This window comes from Salvelinus namaycush, chromosome 3 (genome assembly GCF_016432855.1).
Source record: "Salvelinus namaycush isolate Seneca chromosome 3, SaNama_1.0, whole genome shotgun sequence".
Classification (NCBI taxonomy): domain Eukaryota; kingdom Metazoa; phylum Chordata; class Actinopteri; order Salmoniformes; family Salmonidae; genus Salvelinus; species Salvelinus namaycush.
In genome coordinates, this window is record NC_052309.1 from 43635008 (window position 1) to 43662687 (window position 27680).

At 43.1% G+C, this 27680-nt stretch overlaps 1 protein-coding gene across 1 annotated transcript in view; it reads left to right on the forward strand.

The window, feature by feature from the left end:
* Positions 1-375: 375 nt before the first annotated feature.
* The window catches only part of LOC120043885 (rho guanine nucleotide exchange factor 12-like), a 67356-nt gene continuing 40051 nt past the window's right edge, over positions 376-27680 (forward strand). Inside the window, exons 1-12 of the mRNA XM_038988489.1 lie at positions 376-463; positions 2155-2253; positions 2813-2862; positions 3800-3815; positions 5594-5799; positions 6164-6241; positions 20612-20731; positions 20932-21048; positions 21795-21920; positions 22018-22116; positions 22584-22694; positions 26184-26282. Coding sequence (XP_038844417.1) covers positions 376-463; positions 2155-2253; positions 2813-2862; positions 3800-3815; positions 5594-5799; positions 6164-6241; positions 20612-20731; positions 20932-21048; positions 21795-21920; positions 22018-22116; positions 22584-22694; positions 26184-26282 — 1209 coding nt within the window. The remainder of the gene's footprint in view (positions 464-2154; positions 2254-2812; positions 2863-3799; positions 3816-5593; positions 5800-6163; positions 6242-20611; positions 20732-20931; positions 21049-21794; positions 21921-22017; positions 22117-22583; positions 22695-26183; positions 26283-27680) is intronic.

The window sequence follows — 27680 nt, forward strand, 5'->3', positions numbered from 1 at the left end:
TGTAAGCTGTCCCGCAAGGAGGGAAAAACGGATACAAAAAAGGTTGAGAAACATTTATCATTATGCCTTCGTTTTCTTTGTATGAGCGCCATTTTAGGCCTTCCTCAGAATCATTATTCTTTTGAATATTGCTAATCTTTTTTAACATTCATACCCTCAGTTACCATTTCAGTTTTGTTTGTTTTCAAGGGTGCGTTATCAAAAACAAGTACTATTTGCAACAAAATTCAGACTGTAAGGTGCATAGTCACACTGGGGAAGTGTCTTTTTTTCTGTCATTGTTTATTTTCGCCTCCCTCCCAATGTTTCCTTTTTGATTTTCTTGGCTTTTGGTGTTTTTTTCCCCTCTGTGTGTCCTGGTTGTGTTACTTTACCATGTGTACTGTCTGTCGTGTTGTACTAGACGTGCCTGTGCAGCAGACTGGCTGTGTAGTAGCCGAGGGAATCCCCTCCGAGTCCTGTGGTAAGATGGTCTAAACGGCTGTGTTTCAATAGTCTTTGAAATGACCTCCTTTCCTTTTCCTGTCATTTCCTTCATCTGACATGCGGTAACTGGCCAGTGGACAGGTGAAAGCCAGATTCACCAGGACTAGGCTTTTTTCACATTTCACCTATCACTTATCCAATCTGTTAAATTCAGTGCAAACTAAGGGAGGCAAGTAAAAGTGGACATTTTGCTCTCCTATTGAGATATACCCCGTTAGTGTGTGGTGACTGTTTTGTGTGGTGAAGTTCCCAGTCCTTCTGCCATTCACTCACGCCCTAACACGAGTCCTACACCTCCTTTGTTCTCAGTTTATTTTATTTTGATTACACTCAGCCTTGCCTTTTATTGCCCTGGCAGTGAACTTTCCCACAGTGTTTGACAAACATTGTCTGGATGTTTTAGTGTTACCTGGCCAGAGTAGCGTGAAGGAAGATGTTTGGGTTGATGAAGGAACGCTACCAGGAGGGTTTGAGGGGGTAAAAATGCACCTGTTTAAGTCAATGTATGAAGACTCCTATTTAGGCCTGAAAATACATTTCACTCTAAAATGTTAAAGGGGCAGTTCAGCCAAATGACCTATTTATTTACATGCTTTGCTGTCATTAAGCTAGCTACTGCCACCAACCGTTAATGTTAGCATTTTGTAACCAAAAACCAATGTATGTCAATGTCGCCCAGTTGGCATGCTTTCAATTTCATGTCCAGCTCATATCTGAAAGGGATTGTGTAGCCCAATAACTTTGTGATTTGGGCATGACATTTAATTCATGCTAACTGGGGGACTTGTGAATTTGAAATGTGAATTTACTTTGGTTCTTGGCTAGAAAATGCTATTATAGCAGGGGTTTTTCTGGTTCAAGGGGGGGGGGCTTAGATGGTGTCTGTGGCGAATGGCGTGGTCACCCACCACATTTTTTGACGTCCTCCTCTTGGCTGCGGAGATAAAATGCAACTCAAACAACTCCAAATCTGTGTTCAAGCAAACATGACAGGGGGTGTTGTTGTCACTTATATCAATGTTCCCCAAACAATGTGTCCTTATATGAGTGTCAAACTGGGTTCTTAGAGGATCATGTGTTATGCCATTATTCATAACAGCCTATCTTGGGATCCTACTGATATTAAAGGGATAGTTCAGCAAATTTGATTAGATATTTGTTTCCTTACCTTAAAGCAGTCTATGGACAATGAGTGACTGCAATCCACACATTTGTGTTATTCTGTCCTTGTGCATAGACTGCTTTCAAGTTCAGGGAAAAATATCTAATATGCAATTTAGCTGAACTATCCCTTTAACAACAATAAGCACTTTTCAAAATGCATCCATGTGTTAAAGGCTTTTGAAGAAGAGAGTGAAGTGCTATAATAACTGGGGCGTATTAAGTATTTGAAAACGGGTATCAATCATTCATTGCTGCCACTCAATAGAAGCTTCAAAAGCAATTTGTCAGGCCTCGTCAACATTTTATAAAAACTACTAGCAATAAATACAGAGCTGAGCTATTGAAAGAGTACCTCCGCCACCAAGCAGACACAGAGCGCGTATTATGCCCCGTCACACGCACCGTGTCCCACATCGCCAGCCTTGTTTCCTCTCACTGTGCCAACCCGTGAGTTGTGTTGTGATGGTGTGTAACCCACCATATCTTTCTCTTCTGTCTGTGTAGGGCTTGTCCAGCGTTGTGTGATCATTCAGAAAGATGAGAACGGTTTTGGGCTGACGGTGAGCGGAGACAACCCTGTATTTGTGCAGCTGGTCAAAGAGGGTAAGGCCTTTTCCATCCTATTCTAATCTACACCTTCCTGTGCTGTAGTCAAGGAAATGATGATGATACCTATTGCGCTAACGCTAGTTAGCATTGGCCCTCGAGAAACTACCTCTAACTTCCTTCATTCTGGACACAGAGACATAAATGGTATCCACAAGTTCATCTGACTCTGGGGAAGTAGATAACGGCCCTCATTGCCAATAATCCCGAAGTATTCCTTTAATTGGTAAAGCATGGTGCTTGCAACCCTAGGGTAGCTGGTTCGATTCCCACTAGGGCCACCCATATAAAAATGTATAATATATATAATGTTTTAAGGAAATGTAAGTACATATCTTGGGGGTGTAAACCTTTGACGTTAGATCAACATGTTTGATTGGGAACAGAATATTAATATATATTCTACATCATATAGTCTTGATATCCAAGGCAACAATACAATGTATTGGATTTATCTCTGAATGTGTCATTACACAGTTGGATACAGTAATATCGCTAACCGTTTATAATTCTCATTCCCATTACGTGTCCTGTCCTGTACTGTCTTCTTCTGCAGATGGCTCTGCCATGCGAGCAGGCGTCCAGACGGGTGATAGGATCATCAAGGTGAGGCTCATTCCATCTCTGGGGCCCATTACATTCTTCCTAGACATTACCCTGGGCCTAATCTTTCATTGACAGATGCATGTAATGTAGTGCATGTAGTAGCATCTGTCAATAGACTGTAGGATGGGACAACTAACGAGGAACTTTGTTCCGGTACACTACTCGTGTCTGATCATTTTGGACAAATCACAATTTCGCAGGTTCTATTTGGCCCATAGACTTGCCCGAAACTTGCTGAGAGTTTTTGTTTAGAGGGGTGGAGACTTCGCTAGTGTCATTAGTTAGTACATTTTCTAACATGTCTCCCCCCAGAACTTAATTAAGCATCTGACGCAATTCCACAATAATTTTATTATTGTCCGAGATAAACTGATCCTAGATCTAAGGGTTATCTTTCCAAAATCTTACCTTATGCATTTCAACCAAAATGCTTAACCAAACTTAGATCAGTGTGAAGGGGGAACTTCATTCTGCCACTGTCTCTTAGAGAGAGACCGATCAGGGTGAAGTTTCCCCTAGGTACAGATCTAGGATCAGTGTCCCCTAAACTTAACCATTAGCAAGGAAAATGCTAAACTGACCCAAGATCAGTGTGTTGTGGCAACTTCATTCCGCCTCAGACAAGAGAACCCTGCAGGGTACAAAGGTAGGTTGTGGGTCATGGATTAGGCCCCCTGCATACTTTCCCACTCTGCCCCCTGCTGGGTTGATGAGGAGCTACACCATAACATGGCAATGTATTCCAATGTCATTGGAAAGGGCAGGATGCCTTCATGCTGTGCGTAGTGTCAGTGCAGAAAATGAATTGTTAGTCTGTGAGGGGGAATCCCAACTTTCTCCTAATGGGTTAGTGTGAGACTTTGGCAATCAAGCCATTTTTCTACTTACCCAGAGTCAGATTAACTCATTGATACTATTTTTATGTCTCTGTGTTCAGTTTAATGAAGTTGAAGGTAGTTTTGCGAGACATTGTTAATTAGCGTTTCTGCTATGAATGGAAGTCTATAGGTACAGCTTTCCTTTAAGTAAAATCTTCACTTAGTCATGCATGGATGTATGGATATTTACACTTGAATGAGCAGGTTGGGCCAGTTTACCGAAAGGTAGCTGGTTCGAATCAAATCAAATCAAATCAAATTTATTTATATAGCCCTTCTTACATCAGCTGATATCTCAAAGTGCTGTACAGAAATCTAGCCTAAAACCCCAAACAGCAAGCAATGCAGGTGTAGAAGCACGGTGGCTAGGAAAAACTCCATAGAAAGGCCAAAACCTAGACAGGAACCAGGCTATGAGGGGTGGCCAGTCCTCTTCTGGCTGTGCCAGGTGGAGATTATAACAGAACATGGCCAAGATGTTCAAATGTTCATAAATTACCAGCATGGTCAAATAATAATAATCACAGTAGTTGTCGAGGGTGCAGCAAGTCAGCACCTCAGGAGTAAATGTCAGTTGGCTTTTCATAGCCGATCATTAAGAGTATCTCTACCGCTCCTGCGGTCTCTAGAGAGTTGAAAACAGCAGGTCTGGGACAGGTAGCACGTCCGGTGAACAGGTCAGGGTTCCATAGCCGCAGGCAGAACAGTTGAAACTGGAGCAGCAGCACGGCCAGGTGGACTGGGGACAGCAAGGAGTCATCATGCCAGGTAGTCCTGAGGCATGGTACTAGGGCTCAGTACCTCCGAGAGAGAGAGAGAAAGAGAGAATTAGAGAGAGCATACTTAAATTCACACAGGACACCGGATAAGACAGGAGAAGTACTCCAGATATAACAAACTGACCCTAGCCCCCCGACACAAACTACTGCAGCATAATACTGGAGGCTGAGACAGGAGGGGTCAGGAGACACTGTGGCCCCATCCGATGATAACCCCGGACAGGGCCAAACAGGAAGGATATAACCCCACCCACTTTGCCAAAGCACAGCCCCCACACCACTAGAGGGATATCTTCAACCACCAACTTACCATCCTGAGACAAGGCCGAGTATAGCCCACAAAGATCTCCGCCACGGCACAACCCAAGGGGGGGGGCGCCAACCCAGACAGGAAGATCACGTCAGTGACTCAACCCACTCAAGTGACGCACCCCTCCTAGGGACGGCATGAAAGAGCACCAGTAAGCCAGTGACTCAGCCCCTGTAATAGGGTTAGAGGCAGAGAATCCCAGTAGAGAAGCTCCAGAGCCTTTCCGTTCACTTTTCCGTTCGAATCTCTGAGCCAACTAGGGGAAAATCTGTTGATGTTATCTTGAGCAAATCACTTAAGCCTAATTGCTCCTATAAGTCGCTCTGGATAAGAGTGTCTGCTAAATGACTAAAATGTCAATTTAAAATGAATGAACATTTAGAAAGAAAGAAGGTATTTCTTTGCATGGAAAGAGTTATGTACGCCTGCTCCTGTTGAATGTACCCATTAACTAATATGGGGCTTCTAATCTGGGACAGAATGCATAGTCCTCCCATAGAAAGTGTTGTATTTCATTTGATTGATGTTGTGACATATAGCAGATGTTCTGTTTTTGTTGCAGGTTAACGGGAGCTTAGTAACACATTCAAACCATGTCGAAGTCGTAAAGTTAATCAAATGTAAGTCAAAGATGCAGTTTTATATCTAATTGTTCATAGACATGAAAAATCACAGGCTCTTCAAGAGACACACCTTCTTAAAGCTAACAAGTACTGCTTGAACTGCTTATAATGTAACCAAACTCTCTTGTCTCTCTGTGTCAGCGGGCTCCTATGTGGCTCTCACAGTGCTGGGGAGGCCCCCGGGACTGGCCCAAATCCCCCTGTCAGAGGGCGAGGGTGTAGACCCAGGGGTCCTGTCGTCGTCCCTCTCCTCACCCCACTCTCCAGGAACAATGGGGGGAACAGGGGAGCGCTGCTCCACCTCCACCAGTCCCCAGGACCACATCATCTCCCCGCTGCCCCTCTGGGTACGATCGACGGCCACCTTGCTCTGTGGCTGCAACTGAAGTGGCATCCTTTTCACTATATAGAGTAGGGTGCCATTTCAGAAGTGTTTCTCTTTAGTTCTCTCTCTCTCTCTGTCTCTCTCTCTCGGCCTCCACAGTTCCACATCCCTTCTTCACCCCTCCCCATCCCCCCGTCCTCCACCCACCCCCACTCACTCTACCTCTTTCACTTTCTAATTGGATCTGTATTATCACGCTTCTCTCACTAGTTTCCTCAATTTTTTCATAAAGCTGTCACTCTCCCTCTGCTGCACTTGTCGCTGTCCTGTCCGGAAGCAAACACTCTTATAATTTCTGTTTTTCTTCATTTTGGTTGGTCCCTAAGGAGGAGAATAACGCTGTACACAGCCAGAACGTGGACATCTTACAGAAGATGCTGTCCAAGGAGCAGCAGGACGTACAGGCAAGTCACACACACATAGTATCACCATACTCTGAAGTTTTCTACATGAGGAGATGAGACAGTCATCTAGTCGAACTTTTAATCTTTGATTTGAATGAGATAATTCAAATTCCGAGTATTCTTTGGAATTGACAGTGTTTTTTATATAGTTAGGTTCATAGGCCCTGGAGCCATGTTCATAAAGCATCTCAGAGTAGGACTGCTGATCTAGGATGAGGTCAGCCCTGTACATCTATGATACTATATGATTTCTATTTTATTTTTTACCTTTATTTAACTAGGCAAGTCAGTTAAAGAACAAATTCTTATTTTACAATGACTGCCTGCCCCGGCCAAACCCTCCCCTAACCCGGACGACGCTGGGCCAATGTGCGCAGCACTATGGGACTCTCGATCACGGCCAGTTGTGATACAGCCCGGGATCGAACCAGGGTCTGTAGTGATGCCTCTAGCACTGAGATGCAGTGCCTTAGACCGCTGCGCCACTCAGGAGCCCAAATACAGACCCAGATTAAATAAAAAATCATTCACACATTAAATTGTCATCAAACGCTTAATGATGTCATTGCGCATGTTGCTGCTTATTCATTATGTTAATTTACAGCACGATTCAGTTCCTAGCCGCATCCATAGCAGTGGCATCATTCCAGTGTAGCATAGAATACTCACTGAGTTTCCTTGAACGCCATGTGACCGCCCCCATCTCTCTTCAGTCTTATGTTCCAAAATGTGAAATTGGGGAAGTTATGCTGCTTTAAAAATGTATACATTTGTAATCCCATTTTGGAGAAAAAGGCATAAAAACATTTTTCTCCGATTTTTACGCTTGCTCTACATGAATCCTTGGGAAACATATATTTAGAGAAGGAATACTTTCACCAAATTGCCTAAATGGATTCTCTGAACATTCTCACCAACTTCCCCCACTAGGCAAACCATTAACAGTATTAAATTGTCTATTGTTGTATAATAAAGATAACCTTTCACATTGAACAGCTACAGTGCTGCTCTTTGTTTATGCCCATTTAGCATTGTTCACACCCTCTTAAGCCTTAGACTCACCTAGGGTTGTTGCGGTGACCTTATTACCACTATACATTTACATTTTTGACATTAGCAGACGCTCTTATCCAGCATCTGCTGGTCCCTCATGGGAATCAAACCCACAACCCTGGCATTGCAAGCACTATGCTTTACCAACTGAGCCACACGTGACCGTCACGGTAATCTCCTCTAATGCCCTCTGGACATGCATTGGTAGTACCCAACTCGCTTAAAGAGTTAGCCTACATTTATAGTGAATTTGTATTTGATTTTGAATAGCCTAGTAATAGTTTTTATTTTTCCTCATACAGGATGAGACATTACCTTTAGCTACAGAATATCTGAACACCATGCGTTTCCATCTCTCTCTCCTTCATTCCTTTCTCGAGCATGCAGAGAGAGGGGCTGTCAACAGTTGAATTAAATATGTTTCCTTGTGAAAACATGTTACTATCAATGTTCCCGAACATATTTCACTTGGTTTCCCAAATTAAGCACAGGGTAGCTGCAGGAACAGGGTTGGAGAGCCCATGACAAACAGAGTTTGGGAGGAATATCACCCGTCGCGTAGCGAGAGGCTACATGCTCCTCAAACAGTGGTTGATACATGTAGTGAAATAACATGAGTAGCCTACCCAGCATGGAAAAACTAACTGTCAGGAAAGCGGCCTCCATTCGCTATTCGAGTGCATATGAATGTCCTGCCCATTTCTACACACAGTATTAATAAAGACAAGATTAAATTGAGAATAGTCTGATGGTTGAAAATATTATCACTTGATAAGAGAACAGTGTTTGCAGCCTGAGGCAAGGAACATAGTGCAAGCTTTTTTTTGTGACTTTTTCAAATCATTAATAGCCTACAGTCGCATCATGCAGCCCATATATGTTTTGATTTCTAAGGTTTATATCATTCACAACTAAAGTTGCCAAATAATTCTAAATCTAGCATATAGGACCTGTTTCAAATGATCACTTTTATGCTCCAGGTAGCCACTTCATATGCAGACTTGCTCCTGAATAGGAAGAATATCCTCTTTTATTTTATTCAGCTAAGTTCAGTTATATTCTTCTTACTGTAAAATCATATAATATAAAATAATGACACGGGACTTACAGTGCATTCGCAAAGCATTTTTACAACATTTTGTTACGTTACAGACTTATTCTAAAATGTATTAAATCGTTTTTTCCCCCCTTATCAATCTACAAACAACACCCCATAATGACAAAGCAAAAACTTTTTGGGGGACATTTTTACAAATGTATTATAAAAACCAGACACACCTTATTTACCTAAGTATTCAGACCCTTTGCTATGAGACTCGAAATTGAGCTCCGGTGCATCCTGTTTCCATTGATCATCCTTGAGATGAAAAAGCGGAGGGGTCTGAATACTTTTCCGAATGCACTGTATAAGCGTATCTTGTCTGATAAATGAACAAGCCTATGGCATGGCGCATAGCCAGATAACATACAGTAGGCCAACTCATATTCTGTTCTCCTGAAAAAGTATCTTAAACAATCCTCCTGCTCACCTCAAATAATACATTTTTTAAAAACACTTAATCAACACTTGCACTTGACCCCCCCCCCCCCCCCCCCCCCCATTCATTGACTACAGCTCAGTATTCACCACCATAGTGCCCTCAAAGCTCATCACTAACCTAAGGACCCTGGGACGGGCCGCCCCCAGGTGGTAAGGGTAGGCAACAACACATCTGCCACACTGATCCTCAACACGGGGGCCCCTCAGGTGTGCGTGCTTAGTCCCCTCCTGTACTCCCTGTTCACCCATGACTGCATGGCCAAGCACGACACCCAACACCATCATTAAGTTTGCAGCCGACACAACGGTGGTAGACCTGATCACAGACAACGACGAGATAGCCTATAGGGAGGAGGTCAGAGACCTGGAAGTGTGGTGCCAGGACAACAACCTCTCCCTCATCGTGATCAAGACAAAGGAGATGATCGTGGAATACAGGAAAAGGGGGCTGTGGTGGAGCAGGTTGAGAGCTTCCAGTTCCTTGGTGTCCACATCACCACCACACTATCATGGTCCAAACACACCAAGACAGTCGTGAAGAGGGTATGACAACACCTGTTCCCCCTCAGAAGACTGAAAAGATCCTCAAAAAGTTATACAGCTGCACCATCGAGAGTATCCTGACTGGTTGCATCACTGCCTGGTATGGCAACTGCTCGGCCAATGTGCTACAGAGGGTAGTGCGTATGGCCCAGTACATCACTGGGGCCAAGCTTCCTGCCGTCCAGGACTTCTATACCAGGCGGTGTCAGAGGAAGGCCCTAAAAATTGCCTAAGACTCCAGCCACCTTAGTCATAAACTGTTCTCTCTGCTACTGCACAGCAAGCGGTACCGGAGCGCTAAGTGTAGGTCAAAAAGGCTTCTTAACAGCTTCTACCCCCAAGCTATAAGACTGCTGAACAGCTAATCAATTGGCTACCCTGACTATTTCTATTAACACCCCCCTTTTGTACACTGCTGCTACTCACTGTTTATTATCTATGCATAGTCACTTTTCCCTTACCTACATGTACATATTACCTCAATTACCTCGACTAACCTGTACTCCTGCACATTGACTCGGTACCGGAACCCTCTGTATATAGCCTCTTTATTGTTACTTACATTTTTTAAGTATTTTCTTAAAAGGATCGGACCCTTTTTTTTCAATTTTCACCTAAAATGACATACCCAAATCTGTCTGTAGCTCAGGACCTGAAGCAATATGCATATTCTTGATACCATTTGAAAGGAAACAGTTTGTGGAAATGCGAAATTAATGTAGAAGAATATAACACATTAGATCTGGTAAAAGATAATACAAAATAAAAAACATGCGTTTTCAAAAAAAAAATGGTTCTATCATCTTTGAAATGCATGAGAAAGGCCATTATATGACTTAGGACTCTAGGTGCAATTTAGATTTTGGGAACTAGATGGCAGCAGTATATGTGCAAAGTTTTAGACTGATCCAATGAACCATTGCATTACAGTTCAAAATGTTGTATCAAGTCTGCCCAAATGTGCCAAATTGGTAAATTGATACATTTTCAATTATAGAGAACATACAAAAATGATATGGTAATACAAAATTTAAGTTTACACAATCCCAGGAATATAATAAATGATGTTTAATTAGCTTCCCTACAGAAAAGGCACTAACCTTCACACATCTAGATGGGGGGTGTGGGGCCAGACACAGCAGGGGTTCAAACTGTAGATCCAAGGTCCTACATTTGAATATAAAAATGTATTTTATCAAACAAAACTATGCTACATTTTATCTCTGGGACCCTCAGGATGACAAATCAGAGCAAGATTACTGAATATAAGTATATTATTTACTTTCAGAGGTGAATGTATCAAACCAGTTGCTGTGATACGTTTTTGTTGTACTCTCCTCAAACAATGGTATTTTTTCACTGTAATAGCTACTGTAAATTGGACAGTGCAGTTAGATTAACAAGAATTGAAGCCTTCTGCCCATATAAGACATGTCTATGTCCTGGGAAATTTATTTTTACTTACAACGTCATGCTAATCACATTAGCGCATGTTAGCTCAACCAGCCCGCAGGGGAGACACTGATCCTGTAGAGGTTTTAACTCGTATTTTTCTTAAAATTGCATTGTTGGTTAAGGGCTTGTAAGTAAGCATTTCACGGTTGTATTCGGCGCATGTGACAAATAACATTTGAATTGATTTTAGCGTCGGAGCTGGTGTAATAAAATTCCACCTTCCTCCTAAATATTCCTTTTGCGTGTTTGATGTGTCGTCGGAGGTCATAGCAGGCTTTCTTGTAAGCTTCCATGTCCCGTTTCTTGTAAGCGGTAGCTCTAGCCTTTAGCCCAGCGTGGATACTGCCTGTAAACCATTGTTTTTGGTTTGGATACGTTCGTATAGTCACTGTAGGGATGACATCGTCTATGCACTTACCTATGTACCTACATCGATTCGGCCAAGGTCAATACTTGTAAATTAAAACATTTCAATTATTAAACGCTCACCTTGTACCTATGGTTGTGCTCTGTACAATGGTTCCTCCTGTAAAAGCTGCGTCATACTGCAGCACACCTTGCGGGCTGCCGCAGAATTATATGGCACGTTATTTAAGTGTCAGTCATTGTTTCCATTAATGCTAGTTAGTGCTAGTTTGACCACCAGAGGGAATCTTTGAGAAGCATTTGACAGTCTTTAATATTGGCTGTACAAGAGAATTTAAAACCTTTTTTGTAAGAACATAGTATATGAGATTGATTTTAAGAAATGTAGCTTAATTTGATAAATATTAGGGTGTTTCTATTACAAGAAAAAAGAAAAATTAAACCCTCAGAAAATATGGCGCTGTATAACGTGACCGGTCGGGAGTAGGCTACAGTACTAAGAGTAAAATAATAACATTTCCACACCCTAATTGTAGTCTAACCAATACCCAAACGGAGATTCAGTGAAAATAAAATCTCATTGATTTATCAAGACCAGTTGCCATGCTTGTCCCAGAGCAGTGTGAAAAGGTGCTGAAATAGTTGACCACACGTGGGTAGGCTATTTCTTAAAATCCTATTGCACTGCATATTAAACTGACATTCTTATTGCTATATTCCACGCTATATTCCACACGTTACTCTCTCTCTCGCACACACACTTGCTGTCTTGAACTCTGAATGCTCGGCTATGAAAAGCCAACTGGCATTTACTCCTAAGGTGCTGAACGGTTGCACCATCTATAACCACTGTTTATATTATTTGACCCTGCTGGTCATTTATGAATGTTTTGAACAGCTTGAAAAATGATCTAGCCTTCATGGCCATGTACTCTTATAATTCCCAACCAGTTTGGATTTAAGTATAACTTTTGTATGACTGACGCCTTTAGTGAGAGGCCTAATGCTTTAATATTTAATAACTTCTACCCTGTGAATTCATATTCATTTTATAAATAGGCCCATGTGCACCTTGATATTGGGGGTGCGCTATGCAGCCGTGCCTAACGGGGAAAGGGGGTGCGCCATGCGGCCGTGCCTAACGGGGAAAGGGGGGATGGAGCCGGTCGGGCGCAACCCAGGCGACATGGCGATGCGGGGATCGGAGCTCGTGTGAGAGCCGAAGCCACCCTCCCGACCCAGAACACCACGCCGAGGGAAGGGAGAAGCGGAGGGTGTGGGCCCTCTACCCAGTCCTCAGAGTCATAGATACTCCCGCCGTTTATCCGTGCTTCATTGGTCTGTTTCGCTTGATGGCCCTCCGATCTGTACTTGTTAGATAGCCCTCCGACCTGCAACCGTTTTCTACGGTTATATACAGTTGAAGTCGGAAGTTTACATACACTTAGGTTGGAGTCATTAAAACTAGTTTTTCAACCACTCCACAAATGTCTTGTTAACAAACTATAGTTTTGGCAAGTCGGTTAGGACATCTACTTTTTGCGTGACACAAGTAATTTTTCCAACAATTGTTTACAGACAGATTATTTCACGTATAGTTCCCTGTATCACAATTCCAGTGGGTCAGAAGTTTACATATACTAAGTTGACTGTGCCTTTAAACAGCTTGGAAAATTCCAGAAAATGTCATCATGACTTTAGAAGCTTCTGATAGGCTAACTGACATAATTTGAGTCAATTGGAGGTGTACCTTTGAATGTATTTCAAGGCCCACCTTCAAACTCAGTGTATCTTTGCTTGACATCATGTAAAATCTAAAGAAATCAGCCAAGACCTCAGAAAAAAATTGTAGACCTCCACAAGCCTGGTTCATCCTTGGGAGCAATTTCCAAACGCCTGAAGGTACCACATTCATCTGTACAAACAATAGTACGCAAGTATAAACACCATGGGACCACGCAGCTATCATACCGCTCAGGAAGTAGATGTGTTCTGTCTCCTAGAGATGAACGTACTTTGGATGTGAAAAGTGCAAATCAATCCCAGAACAACAGCAAAGTACCTTGTGAAGATACTGGAGGAAACGGGTACAAAAGTGTCTATATACACAGGAAAACGAGTCCTATATTGACATAACCTGAAAGGACGCTCAGCAAGGAAGAAGCCACTGCTCCAAAACCGCCATAAAAAAGCCAGACTACGGTTTGCAACTGCACATGGGGACAAAGATTGTACTTGTGGGAGAAATGTCCTCTGGTCTGATGAAACAAAAATAGAACTGTTTGGCCATAATGACCAGCGTTATGTTTGGAGGAAAAAGGGGGAGGCTTGCAAGCCGAAGAACACCATCCCAACCGTGAAGCACGGGGGTGGCAGCATCATGTTGTGGGGGTGCTTTGCTGCAGGATGGACTGGTGCACTTCACAAAATAGATGGCATCATGAAGAAGAGAAATTATGTGGATATATTGAAGCAACATCTCAAGACATCAGTCAGGAAGTTAAAGCTTGGTCGCAAATGGGTCGTCCGAATGGACAATGACCCCAAGCATATTTCCTGAAAGCTGAAATAAATCATTCTCTCTACTATTATTCTGACATTTCACATTCTTAAAATAAAGTGGTGATCCTAACTGACCTACGACAGGGAATTTTTACCAGGATTAAATGTCAGGAATTGTGGAAAACTGAGTTTAAATGTATTTGGCTAAAGTGTATGTAAACGTCCGACTTCAAATCAAATCAAGTTTATTTTATATAGCCCTTCGTACATCAGCTGATATCTCGAAGTGCTGTACAGAAACCCAGCCTAAAACCCCAAACAGCAAGCAATGCAGGTGTAGAAGCACGGTGGCTAGGAAAAACTCCCTAGAAAGGCCAAAACCTAGGAAGAAACCTAGAGAGGAACCAGGCTATGAGGGGTGGCCAGTCCTCTTCTGGCTGTGCCGGGTGGAGATTATAACAGAACTATGCCAAGATGTTCAAAATGTTCATAGGTGACAAGCATGGTCAAATAATAATCATGAATAATTTTCAGTTGGCTTTTCATAGCCGATCATTAAGAGTTGAAAACAGCAGGTCTGGGACAGGTGGCGGTTCCATAACCGCAGGCAGAACAGTTGAAACTGGAATAGCAGCAAGGCCAGGTGGACTGGGGACAGCAAGGAGTCATCATGCCCGGTAGTCCTGACGTATGGTCCTAGGGCTCAGGTCCTCCGAGAGAGAGAAAGAAAGAGAGAAGGAGAGAATTAGAGAGAGCCAAGATTTTCAAAATGTTCATAAATGACAAGCATGGTCAAATAATAATCAGGAATAAATGTCAGTTGGCTTTTCATAGCTGATCATTAAGAGTTGAAAACAGCAGGTCTGGGACAGGTAGGGGTTCCGTAACCGCAGGCAGAACAGTTGAAACTGGAATAGCAGCAAGGCCAGGCAGACTGGGGACAGCAAGGAGTCATCATGCCCGGTTTGCCGTGACGTATGGTCCTAGGGCTCAGGTTCTCAGAGAGAGAGAAAGAAAGAGAGAACGAGAGAATTAGAGAGAGCATACTTAAATTCAAACAGGACACTGGATAAGACAGGAGAAGTACTCCAGGTATAACCAACTGACCCTAGCCCCCCGACACATAAACTACTGCAGCATAAATACTGGAGGCTGAGACAGGAGGGGTCAGGAGACACTGTGGCCCCATCCGATGATACCCCCGGACAGGGCCAAACAGGAAGGATATAACCCCACCCAATTTGCCAAAGCACAGCCCCCACACCACTAGAGGGATATCTTCAACCACCAACTTACCATCCTGAGACAAGGCCGAGTATAGCCCACAAAGATCTCCGCCACGGCACAACCCAAGGGGAGGCGCCAACCCAGACAGGAAGATCACGTCAGTGACTCAACCCACTCAAGTGACGCACCCCTCCTAGGGACGGCATGGAAGAGCACCAGTAAGCCAGTGACTCAGCCCCTGTAATAGGGTTAGAGGCAGAGAATCCCAGTGTAGAGAGGGGAACCGGCCAGGCAGAGACAGCAAGGGCGGTTCGTTTCTCCAGTGCCTTTCCGTTCACCTTCACACTCCTGGGCCAGACTACACTCAATCATAGGACCTACTGAAGAGATAAGTCTTCAATAAAGACTTAAAGTTTGAGACCGAGTCTGCGTCTCTCACATGGGTAGGCAGACCATTCCAAAAAAATGGAGCTCTATAGGAGAAAGCCCTGCCTCCAGCTGTTTGCTTAGAAATTCTAGGGACAATTAGGAGGCCTGCGTCTTGTGACCGTAGCGTACGTGTAGGTATGTACGGCAGGACCAAATCGGAAAGATGGGTAGGAGCAAGCCCATGTAATGCTTTGTAGGTTAGTAGTAAAACCTTGAAATCAGCCCTTGCCTTAACAGGAAGCCAGTGTAGGGAGGCTAGCACTGGAGTAATATGATCACATTTTTTGGTTCTATTCAGGATTCTAGCAGCCATATTTAGCACTAACTGAAGTTTATTTAGTGCTTTATCCGGGTAGCCGGAAAGTAGAGCATTGCAGTAGTCTAACCTAGAAGTGACGAGCATGGATTCATTTTTATGCGTCATTTTTGGACAGAATATTTCAGATTTTTGCAATGTTACGTAGATGGAAAAAAGCTGTCCTTGAAACAGTCTTGATATGTTCATCAAAAGAGAGATCAGGGTCCAGAGTAACGCCGAGGTCCTTCACAATTTTATTTGAGACGACTGTACAACCATCAAGATTAATTGTCAGATTCAACAGAAGAGCTCTTTGTTTCTTAGGACCTAGAACAAGCATCTCTGTTTTGCCCAAGTTTAAAAGTAGAAAGCCATCCACTTCCTTGTGTCTGAAACACAGGCTTCCAGCGAGGGCCATTTTGGGGCTTCGCCATGTTTCATCAAAAAGTACAGTTTGTGTCATCCGCATAGCAGTGAAAGTTAACATTTATGTTTTCGAATGATATCCCCAAGAGGTAAAATGTATAGTGAAAACAATAGTGGTGCTAAAACGTAACCTTGAGGAACACTGAAATTTACAGTTGATTTGTCAGAGGACAAACCATCCACAGAGACAAACTGATATCTTTCCGACAGATAAGATCTAAACCCGGCCAGAACTTATCCGTGTAGACCAATTTGGGTTTCCCATCTCTCCAAAAGAATGTGGTGATCGATGGTATCAAAAGCAGCACTAAGGTCTGAGCACGAGGACATATGTAGAGCCACGGTGTGACGCCATTAAAAGGCAATTTACCACCTTTACAAGTGCAGTCTCAGTGCTATGATGGGGTCTAAAACCAGACTGAAGCATTTCGTATACATTGTTTGTCTTCAGGAAGGCAGTGAGTTGCTGCGCAACAGCTTTTTCAAAAAAAAATTGAGAGGAATGGGAGATTCGATATTGGCCGATAGTTTTTTATATTTTCTGGGTCAAGGTTTGGCTTTTTCAAGAGGCTTTATTACTGCCACTTTTAGTGAGTTTGGTACACATCCCGTGGATAGCGAGCCGTTTATTATGTTCAACATAGGAGGGCCAAGCACAGGAAGCAGCTCTTTCAGTAGTTTAGTTGAAATAGGGTCCAGTATGCAGCTTGAAGGTTTAGAGGCCATGATTATTTTCATCCTTGTGTCAAGAGATATAGTACTAAAACACTTGAGTGTCTCCCTTGATCCTAGGTCCTGGCAGAGTTGTGCACACTCAGGACAACTGAGCTTTGGAGGAATACGCAGATTTAAAGAGGAGTCCGTAATTTGCTTTCTAATGGTCATGATCTTTTCCTCAAAGAAGTTCATGAATGTATTACTGCTGAAGTGAAAGCCATCCTCTCTTGGGGAATGGTGCTTTTTAGTTAGCTTTGCGACAGTATCAAAAATAAATTTTGGATTGTTCTTATTTTTCTCAATTAACTTGGAAAAATAGGATGATTGAGCAGCAGTGAGGGCTCTTCGATACTGCACAGTACTGTCTTTCCAAGCTAGTCGGAAGACTTCCAGTTTGGTGTGGCGCCATTTCCGTTCCAATTTTCTGGAAGCTTGCTTCAGAGCTCAGGTATTTTCTGATGCACGGGGGATATGGTCACTAGTGTAAACAGGAGCCGAGGCCTCAATTAACACAGTAAATTCATCAGGCTTAAGTCATGTTTCAGTCAGGCCAATCACATCAAGATTATGATCAGTGATTAGTTCATTGACTTTAACTGCCTTGGAAGTGAGGGATCTAACATTAAGTAGCCCTATTTTGAAATGTGAGGTATCACAATCTCTTTCAATAATGGCAGGAATGGATGAGGTCTTTATTCTAGTGAGATTGCTAAGGCGAACACCACCATGTTTAGTTTTGCCCAACCTAGGTTGAGGCACAGACATGGTCTCAATGGGGATAGCTGAGCTGACTACACTGACTGTGCTAGTGGCAGACTCCACTAAGCTGGCAGGCTGGCTAACAGCCTGCTTCCTGGCCTGCACCCTATTTCATTGTGGAGCTAGGGGAGTTAGAGCCCTGTCTATGTTCGTAGATAAGATGAGAGCAGCCCTCCAGCTAGAATGGAGTCCGTCAACAGGCCAGGCTAGGTCCTGTTTGTGGGTGAGTCCCAGAAAGAGGGACAATTATCTACAAATTCTATCTTTTGGGAGGGGCAGAAAACAGTTTTCAACCAGCGATTGAGTTGTGAGACTGCTGTAGAGCTCATCACTCCCCCTAACTGGGAGGGGGCCAGAGACAATTACTCGATGCCGACACATCTTTCTAGCTGATTTACACACTGAAGCTATGTTGCGCTTGGTGACCTCTGACTGTTTCATCCTAACATTGTTGGTGCCGACGTGGATAACAATATCCCTATACTCTCTACACTTGCCAGTTTTAGCTTTAGCCAGCACCATCTTCAGATTAGCCTTAACTTCTTATGGCTGCAGGAGCAGTATTGAGTAGCTTGGATGAATAAGGTGCCCAGAGGTGCCCAGAGTAAACTGCCTGCTACTCAGTCCCAGTTGCTAATATATGCATATTATTAGTATATTTGGATAGAAAACACTATGAAGTTTCTAAAACTGTTTGAATGATGTCTGTGAGTATAACATAACTCATATGGCAGGCAAAAACCTGAGAAAAAAATCCAACCAGGAAGTGGGAAATCTGAGGTTAGTCGTTTCAACTCATTCCCTATTGAAGACACAGTGGGATATTGGTCATGTTGCACTTCCTAAGGCTTCCACTAGATGTCAACAGTCTTTAGAACCTTGTTTAATGCTTCTACTGTGAAGTGGGGGCGAATGAGAGGGGAATGAGTCAGAGGTCTGACAGAATGCCTTGAGCACGTGATGCTCGTTCACGTGAGAGCAAGCTCTGTTCCATTGTTTTTCTACAGACAAAGGAATTCTCCGGTTGGAACATTATTGAAGATTTATGTTAAAAACATCCTAAAGATTGATGCTATACTTCGTTTGACATTTTTCTACAGACTGTAACGGAACTTTTTGACATTTCGTCTGCAAATAGTGAACGCGCTTCGTGAGTTTGGATTTGTTTACCAAACGCGCTAACAAAAGTAGCTATTTGGACATAAATGATGGACATTATCGAACAAAACAAACCTTTATTGTCGAACTGGGATTCCTGGGAGTGCATTCTGATGAAGATCATGAAAGGTAAGTGAATATTTATAATGTTATTTATGACTTCTGTTGACTGCACAATATGGCGGATATCTTTTTGGCTTGTTTGGGCTCTGAGCGCCGTACTCAGATTATTGCATGGCTTGCTTTTTCCGTAAAGCTTTTTTGAAATCTGACACAGCAGTTGCATTAAGGAGAAGTGTATCTAAAGTTCCATGTATAACACTTGCATCAACATTTATGATGACTGTTTCTGTAAATTGATGTGGCTTTATCGAACAAAACATACATGTATTGTGTAAAATGAAGTCCTATGAGTGTCATCTGATGAAGATCATCAAAGTTTAGTGATTAATTCTATCTCCATTTCAGATTTTTGTGACTCCTCTCTTTGGCTGGAAAAATGGCTGTGTTTTTTTGTGACTTGGCTCTGACCTAACATAATCGTCTGTGGTGCGTTCGCCGTAAAGCCTATATGAAATCGGACACTGTGGTGGGATTAACAAGAAGTGTATCTTTAAAATGGTGTGAAATACATTTGAAATACGAAATATGTTTGAGGAATTTGAATTATGAGATTTCTGTTGTTTTGAATTTGGCGCCCTGCACTTTCACTGGCTGTTGTCATATCGATCCCGTTAATGGGATCTCAGCCATAAGAAGTTTTAACGTTGGTAGCCCTGTTCCCTGGTAAACAGTGTATGATTGCTGGATGATTCGTTTTAAGTCTAATAATGTGGGTAATGGAGTCGCCAATGACTAGGGTTTTCAATTTGCTAGCGGTGGGAGACTTTGCAAGCGGTGGGAGACTACGGGTCTCAGACCCGTAACGGGAGGAGTAGAGACCAGAGAAGCCTCGGCCTCTGACTCCGACTCGCTGCTTAATGGGGAGAACCGGTTGAAAGTTTGTCGGCTGAATGAGCGACACCGGATGAGCATTCCTACAGCATTTCCCTCCAGAAGCCATGAGAAAGTTGTCCGGCTGCGGGGACCGTGCAAGGGGATTTATACTACTATCTGTACTTACTGGTGGCACAGACGCTGTTTCATCCTTTCCTACACTGAAATTACCCTTGATCTGCAAAAAGCCAAAGAGCCCAGTCTTAAACATATGATGGGCCTCTCTTAGTAGCTTACCTAGAAACCCCATTTGGATTTAGATACAATTCATTTTTGGTCGCATTTTTATATTGAAGGTTTAGGAAAAAACATTCTCCATCAAATGTTCTCTTTTATTTTTTATAAATGAAAGCTAATTTTCCTGAATAAGTTCCTCAAAGTCCTTTTGTTTTGCCTCTAGAATATTCAGTGCTTCTGTATTACATGTATCTTCACCATTGATGTGTAATGTTAGATTTTCTATTTCTGCTGTAAGTCTGTAACTGTTTGTTGTAAGTCTTTTTTATTATGAATTCCTTTCGTTTTTGTTAAGAAAGTAGTGGTTACATTTCCCAAAAGCCAATAATTCTTCCACTGATAAACACTGACCACATCTTGCCCTCCCCTTAGTTTCACTTCTTTCTATGATAGACCATGAACTAAAACTAGGACTGTGGGAAATGGACACACAAACACGCATGTACACTCACACACACTCTCCCTCTCTCTTTCACTGACTGACTGACTGTCTCTCTCACACACACACACACACACACACACACACACACACACACACACACACACACACACACACAGACTTAGAATACACCTCCTCTTCTCTCTTCCCCCCCGCTCCCTCCCTTCCTACCTAATTCCTCTCTTAACCTGTGCTCTGTCCTGTGTTATGTCACGTTATGTCCAGGCTATGAAGGAGGAGTACAGCAGGAACCCCACAGCCAAACTACTGAAGGACATCCAGGAGGCCAAGAAACACATTCCTCTGCTGCATGGCCAGCTCAGAAAGACCACAGGCACACCTCAGGTATACACACCTACGTATACACACATACATATGTTCACACACATGTACGTGCATATGTATACAAGCACACACAAAAACAAACACACTCTCCCATAGACACAAACACTCTCTTGCTGTCTCTATCTCACAGGTACAGACGCACTCTCAAAGGGACAGCGCAGTTACTGCCACCCATTTATAGTAGGTGTGTGTGTTTTCAGGATGGCTCCCTCTCCCCCTGGAACGGTGAGGGGGGGGGTGTTGGGGCGGCCGATGGAGAGCAGACCCCCTCCTCGCAGGTAGAGAGCGGCAGCAACGGAACCTGGACCAATAACACTGTGAGTCAACCTGGCCAATTAGCCTGTCTGTTATTATCACCACCAGATGCTCCATGACAACTACATGTGAATTGGCATTCTCAATACAATACCATTGTACTGGAATAAAGAAAAAAGTAATCATCATATGTTTTATTGTCACATACACCCAATAGGTGCCGTGAAATATGCCTTATACAGGGTCAGCCAGGCGCCCCTGGAGCAAATTAAGGTTAACTGCCTTGCTCAAGGGTACATCAACAGATTTTTCACCTTGTCGGCTTGGGTATTCGAACCAATGACATTTTGGTTACTTGGCAAACGCTCTAACCGCTAAGCTACTTGCCAACCAGGGTTGGGGTCCATTCCATTTTTAAATTTGGTCAAATCAGGAAGTACACTGAAATGCCAAATCCTATTTTCCTCCATTTTTTAACTAGGCAAGTCAGTTAAGAACTAAATCTTATTTATAATGACGGCCTACCCCGGCCAAACCCAGACTACACTGGGCTAATTGTGCGCCGCCCTATGTGACTCCCAATCACGGCCGGATGTGATGCAACCTGGATTAGAACCAGGTACTGCAGTGACATCTCTTGCACGGAGATGCAGTATTTAGACCACTGCGCCACTCGGGAACCCTGAATACTTTTCTATCAGAAAATGTGAGTGGAACGTGTGGTATCACTACCACAATGCCCATTCAAAATCGGAGACTGGCAAATTTTATACAGTATGTGAATGGTGTGTGTGTCTCTGTATTTCAGGTGTCTCCCAGTCCCCTCCCTGAGAGTCCGTGCCAAAGAGAGACCCCCTGCCATTGCCCAAAGACCACCCCCCGAGACAGCCTCAACTCCTGCACCTCGCCTGACGCCGAGGACACGCTGGACTTGGTGAGACAGAGACGCACACACACAGTATATTTGTTGTTTACTCCCAACACTAGATTTAGAAGGAAGTCATGTTCATGTCTGTGTATGTGTGATTCAGAACTGTAACTTCCAGTGTAGTGTGGGCAGGCCCTTGTCCCGTCTCAACCCCCAGATCATCGGAGCAGAGGACGACTACTTTGACACCGAGCAGGAACAGGTACTGGTGGACTACTGCTAGACTGCTGGCTAGCTGTCGTGTCTGTCTGGCTCTGACTGTCTGGCTCCGTCTGACTGTCTCCGGTTGTCTATTTCTTTCTATCTCTCATTTTGTGCCTGTCTGTCTCATTCTCTCGATGACTCTCTCTCTCTCTTAGCAAGCTTGGGAAAATAAAGCCAAGCCAGTAGCATGAGGCAGCTTGATGTAAAAGTACACCCCCCGGACAGGATGCTAGTCACAGCACCTTACCGCAATCCATCTAATTAATGCTGAATGCCAAGCAGAGAGGCATCAGGTCCCATTTGTATAGTCTTTGGTATGATTCGACCGGGGATCAAACCGCCAACCTCTCAATCTCAGGGTGAAAAACACTTTAACCACAAGACAACGGAGTTGGTATCTCTCTCTTACTCAACTCTATCTTTCTGTTGATCTCTACCCTGTCTCTCTATCTCCCTGTCTCTCAGATCAATGGTCAGTGTTGTTGTTTCCAGAGTATAGAGCTGCTCAAGTCTCGGCCCGCTCACCTGGCCGCCTTCCTCCATCACGTGGTCTCTCAGTTTGACCCTGCACCTCTGGTAAGACCACCACATACATACACACTCACTGTACATATACACACACACGCGCACACCAAGGTTATTAAAGTGTTGTGTTTTTCTATTAGATTCTCTAGTTACGTTGTATAAAAATAAAATATATTTTTCTATAATTTAGTTTAGGTGTTAGGGACATAACATAGCGTGGAAGGCTAGGAAACATTTGGGTTGTATAGTTTTTTTGTGTTTTTTTTTTTTTAGATGTCACTTCTTTCAACGGGGGGCAGTAATACATAAGGTGACGGGTCATGTCATAGGTTTGGTTAGCCCTTGTCATGAATCCAATACTACATTGGACTCATTCTACGCCCCTTTTGATTAGCTGAGGGGATCTGGTCGAATGTGAAACGCTCTTTCTAGAAACGTTATCTTTGGTTGCGATATGGTTTTGGAAAAAAAACATTTGCTTTTCTTTCAAAAACAAAGACATTTCTAAATGACCCCACACTTTTGAATGGTAGTGTATATATTGGATCCAGCTACTGTGAAAAGTTTGGATGTGTGTAAAACCCTCCATAGTCTGCGTCGTTTTAATATTTTATACCCACGAAAAGAAATGATGGTGCCTGTAAGTGTGACATAGCCTATTTAAAACAAGTTGTTGTTTATTTTGTTTAGAATTTGATTAAAATTATTATTTAATCTTGCTTATTGACAATGTTTGGCATGTTCATGCTCAGCCATAATGCAATTGACAGTAGGCCTAGCCTCTATACCATGTGATTAATTAGAACAATGTGGACTGCAAATTGGTACAAGTTAACGTATTTAGCAAACATAGTTCTACATTTTGTTATTTCATTGCTGTAACCCATTTAACAAACTATAATGGAATAACATTGGAATTGGGGTTGATCCCAAAGCAATACATAAAAGACCGTAAGTACACAACTTGAAGCAACCACATATGTGACCGACCGCCTCGATTCGGTCTTATGTAGCAACATTTGAAATTGTGTTTTTTACATTTGATAAAAGTACAGACTGAGAGCTAGAAAATGGTATATCATATACTGCAGTTGAGGAACAATGGGAAAGTTATTCTGCTTTGAAAGTTAATAAACTTGTAACCCCAGTTTTGAGAAAATGTTTTGGTACAAGTACTGGAGAGCTCTTCTTTTTCTACACATATTCAGCATCGTTCACACCCTCTTAAGCCCACCCATCTTTTTAAGGATTCACATGTTAGACCATGTGGTAAACACACGCTATATCAAATCTAAGTTTATTTGTCACATGCACAGGATACAGAAGGTGTAAACGGTACAGTGATAGTACTTGTGAAAAAATGGCGCTGGAGCAGAAGGCAAGTGTTTTACGTGCCCCCAACCGATTGTGTTTTTTAGTTTGTTTATCTACGTTGTTTGTAACTTATTTTTTTACTATTTTTGAACATAATGTTGCCGCTACCGTCTCTTATGACCGAAAATAACTTCTAGACATCAGGACTGTGATTACTCACCACGGACTATCAGAATCCTTTTTCTTCTTTAATGACTCTGACGAGCCCGAGGCGGAGGATATACGGCTCCCTCGGGTACAGGCCCTGACCCCAGTGATCTGCATGAAGAGGAGGCGGAGAAAGAGAGGCCGGAGGGCGGGCTGCCTTCTGAGGAGTAGGAGGCGATCTAATAAACCCCCACTCCCCTCAATTCTGCTCGCAAACATGCAATCTTTGGACAATAAAATGGATGAGTTATTGGGAAGATTAAACTACCAACGGGACATTAAAAACTGTAACATCTTATGCTTCACGGAGTCGTGGCTAAACGACGACTATATCAACATACAGCTGGCTGGTTATATGTACCAGCAGGATAGAACGGCGGCGTCTAGTAAGAGAAGGGGCGGCGGTTTATGTATTTTTGTAAACAACAGCTGGTGCACGATATCTAAGGAAGTCTCGAGCCATTGCTCGCCTGATGTAGAGTTTCTCATGATAAGCTGCAGACAACATTACCTACCGAGAGAGTTTTAATCTATATTCTTTGTAGCTGTTTACATACCACCACAGTCAGAGGCTGGCACCAAGATAGCATTGAATGAGCTGTATTCCGCCATAAGCAAACAAGAAAACGCTCACCCAGAGGCGGTGCTCCTAGTAGCTGGGGACTAATGCAGGGAAACTTAAATCAGTTTTACCTCAGTTTTACCTAAATGTGCAACCAGAGGGAAAAGAACTCTGGACCACCTATACAACACACACAGATATGCATACAAACCTCTCCCAAAAATTAAAGCAGGAAGCACCAATGACTAGATCAATAAAAAAGTGGTCAGATGAAGCAGATGCTAAGCTACAGGACTGTTTTGCTAGCGCAGACTGGAATATGTTCCAGGATTCCTCCAATGGCATTGAGGAGTACACCCCATCTGTCATTGGCTTCATCAATAAGTGCATCGATGAGGTCGTCCCCACAGTGACCATACGTACATACCCCAACCAGTGCATCCGCATTGAGCTAAAGGCTGGAGCTGCCGCTTTCAAGGAGCGGGACTCTAACCCGGAAGCTTATAAGAAATCTCGCTATGCCCTCAGACGAACCACCAAACAGGCATAGCGTCAGTACAGGACTAAGGACGTGTGCAGAAAGTAGCCCATCACTTTTTCCTACTGATCTGTCGATAGCGCCTGCTAAATTCAGGGCATCAGTGTTGTTGAGAAAAGTAGCAAAACTTTTGTAGGTCTCAATGGCTAATGTTATGTCTTTCAAAAACGGCTTGGTAGAAAGGACTGTCACACATACTTAACAGCTCGCGTTATAGACAGAAGTGAGCTACATGGCAGACCAATCCAAACTTATCTCCCGGCATGTCCAGCCCATCCATTATCTCAGCCAATCATCGCTAGCGGGAAGGTTCCTGTCTTTTTCCGTGGCTAAACCAACTAGGCTCATAATTTAACAATTGTATTTGTATTTATGGATGGAATACAAGTTTGTTATTAAGTCACATGAAAGGCATTCCTGCCCAAAAATGCATTTTGATAAAAAAATGTATGTTCAAATGTCTCTCCTGTGAAGTAGTGACGTGCACCATATGCCTGTTTCCTGAAACGAGTCACATATTTCGCCATGGAGCACGTTCTGATTGGCCAATGAAGGGCCTAGCCTCGACACACCCACAACTTGTTTATTCATCACAACCCAGCCCTTTCACCGCAACGGCAGCAAGTGCGCCGGAAATTGTAATAGTGAAAATGGCTAAAATATTTCTGACACAGTGTTACTGTCTGCGCTTAGATTTACAATGCGTTAGGGTTGTTAAAATAGAGCCCTAGGTGTACAAAATTCTGGTAACTGTCCCAAAATAAAATTAAAATCCAGAAAATATGGGGACATTTTGCATCCCTAATAAACAATTTTTTTCTAATAGGGTACAGCAGTTACTCTCTAGCACTTTGGTGGTTTGACCCAAGAAGACATTGGTCAGTATTTAAGACCTAACGTTGTCCTTGTCCTCTCCTAGCTGTGCTACCTTTACGCCGACCTGTACAAGCAGACCAACTCCAAAGAGACCAGACGGATCTTCACGGATTTCTATACTTTCTTTATGGACCGAGCAGCGGTAAGACACACATGTACCCATACATTATGTGGGAGCACACGCAAAGGCACGCATGGACGCATGCCATTACACATGCATACAAACAAACTGGCGGTTAGAGAGGCGAGCCTGCAACCAGAAGGTTTCCAGTTCGAATCTCCGGATCCGACGGGGAAAATCTGGCAGGAGATGAGCTGGCAATCGGAGGGTTGCTGGTATCAAACCCTAGATGTCATTGCCTGCCGTTGTGCTCTTAAGCAACACACGTAACGTCCCACAGTGACAGCTCCCCCGCACCTATGATTTTCTGGACAAAATGTTCAAATTACATCAGTTTGACCGGTTGTAAGGAAATAGAAAGCTGTGAAAACGACCCAACATGTTCTGATAAGATTTCAGTTTGGCTTGGATGCATATTTTATGTGTGGTTGAAATACTATCAGCTGCTGATAAAGATAGCACCTCTACAGACGGTATCTAACTGTGCATTCACATTTTCTCGAGATGCTGAAAGAAAGAAATCATATTTCTCCACTGCTGTTCCAGAGTACATTGTTTTTGCCTACTTTTGGTATATAATTTTACTGCAAGAAACGCTTACTTCTGTAGGATCCTGAGTGGCGTAGCGGTCTAAGGCACTGCATCTCAGTGCTAGAGGCGTCACTACAGACCCTGTTTCGATTCCAGGCTGTATCACAACCGGCCGTGATTGGGAGTCCCATAGGGCAGTGCACAATTGTCCCAGCGTCGTCCGGGTTAGGGTGTCATTGTAAATACGAATTTGTTCTTAACTGACTTGTCTAGTTAAATAAAGGTTCAATCAAATAAAAATATTAACACTATGTTAGAGGTTATAGACCTGCAATCAGTGTCCTGATTTCATTTTCCATTTAACCGATCTGAACAGTAGGCTATAGTTTCCTTGACGTTCCATAGGCCTACTTGAAGTCCCTGTCTTCTGACTGTCGAATTTGTACAGCACGTCACAATCATCACACATAACATAGCCGGCAATGCTATCATCCTCTTCTACCACTTAACCAAATCTTTTCCAAACATTATTTTTCTGGCCCTCCCTTCACTTTATTTGCAACTCTCCATTTCTCAGCTTTTTTCTTATTCAATTAAAGACTAAGTTCTTTTTTAGCGGCCGTGGATTGACGTTAACTTTTTCTGCCCGTTCCCAAAAGTATTTGGCGATTGGCCTGCAGGCTATTTGATGCACGTACTGTTAGGCCCTAAATCTTAGGCTTATGCACTGGTACCAGATAGTGTCACATAATTAAAGAAATGTAGCCTATAGATATAAATTGCATAAGAATGATACATTTATGGACTTTTTAACGTATTGTTTTCTCTTTATTCAACCTGCCAGCCACCCACCCTTCATCCACATAGTATTTCATGACCCTAAACCGG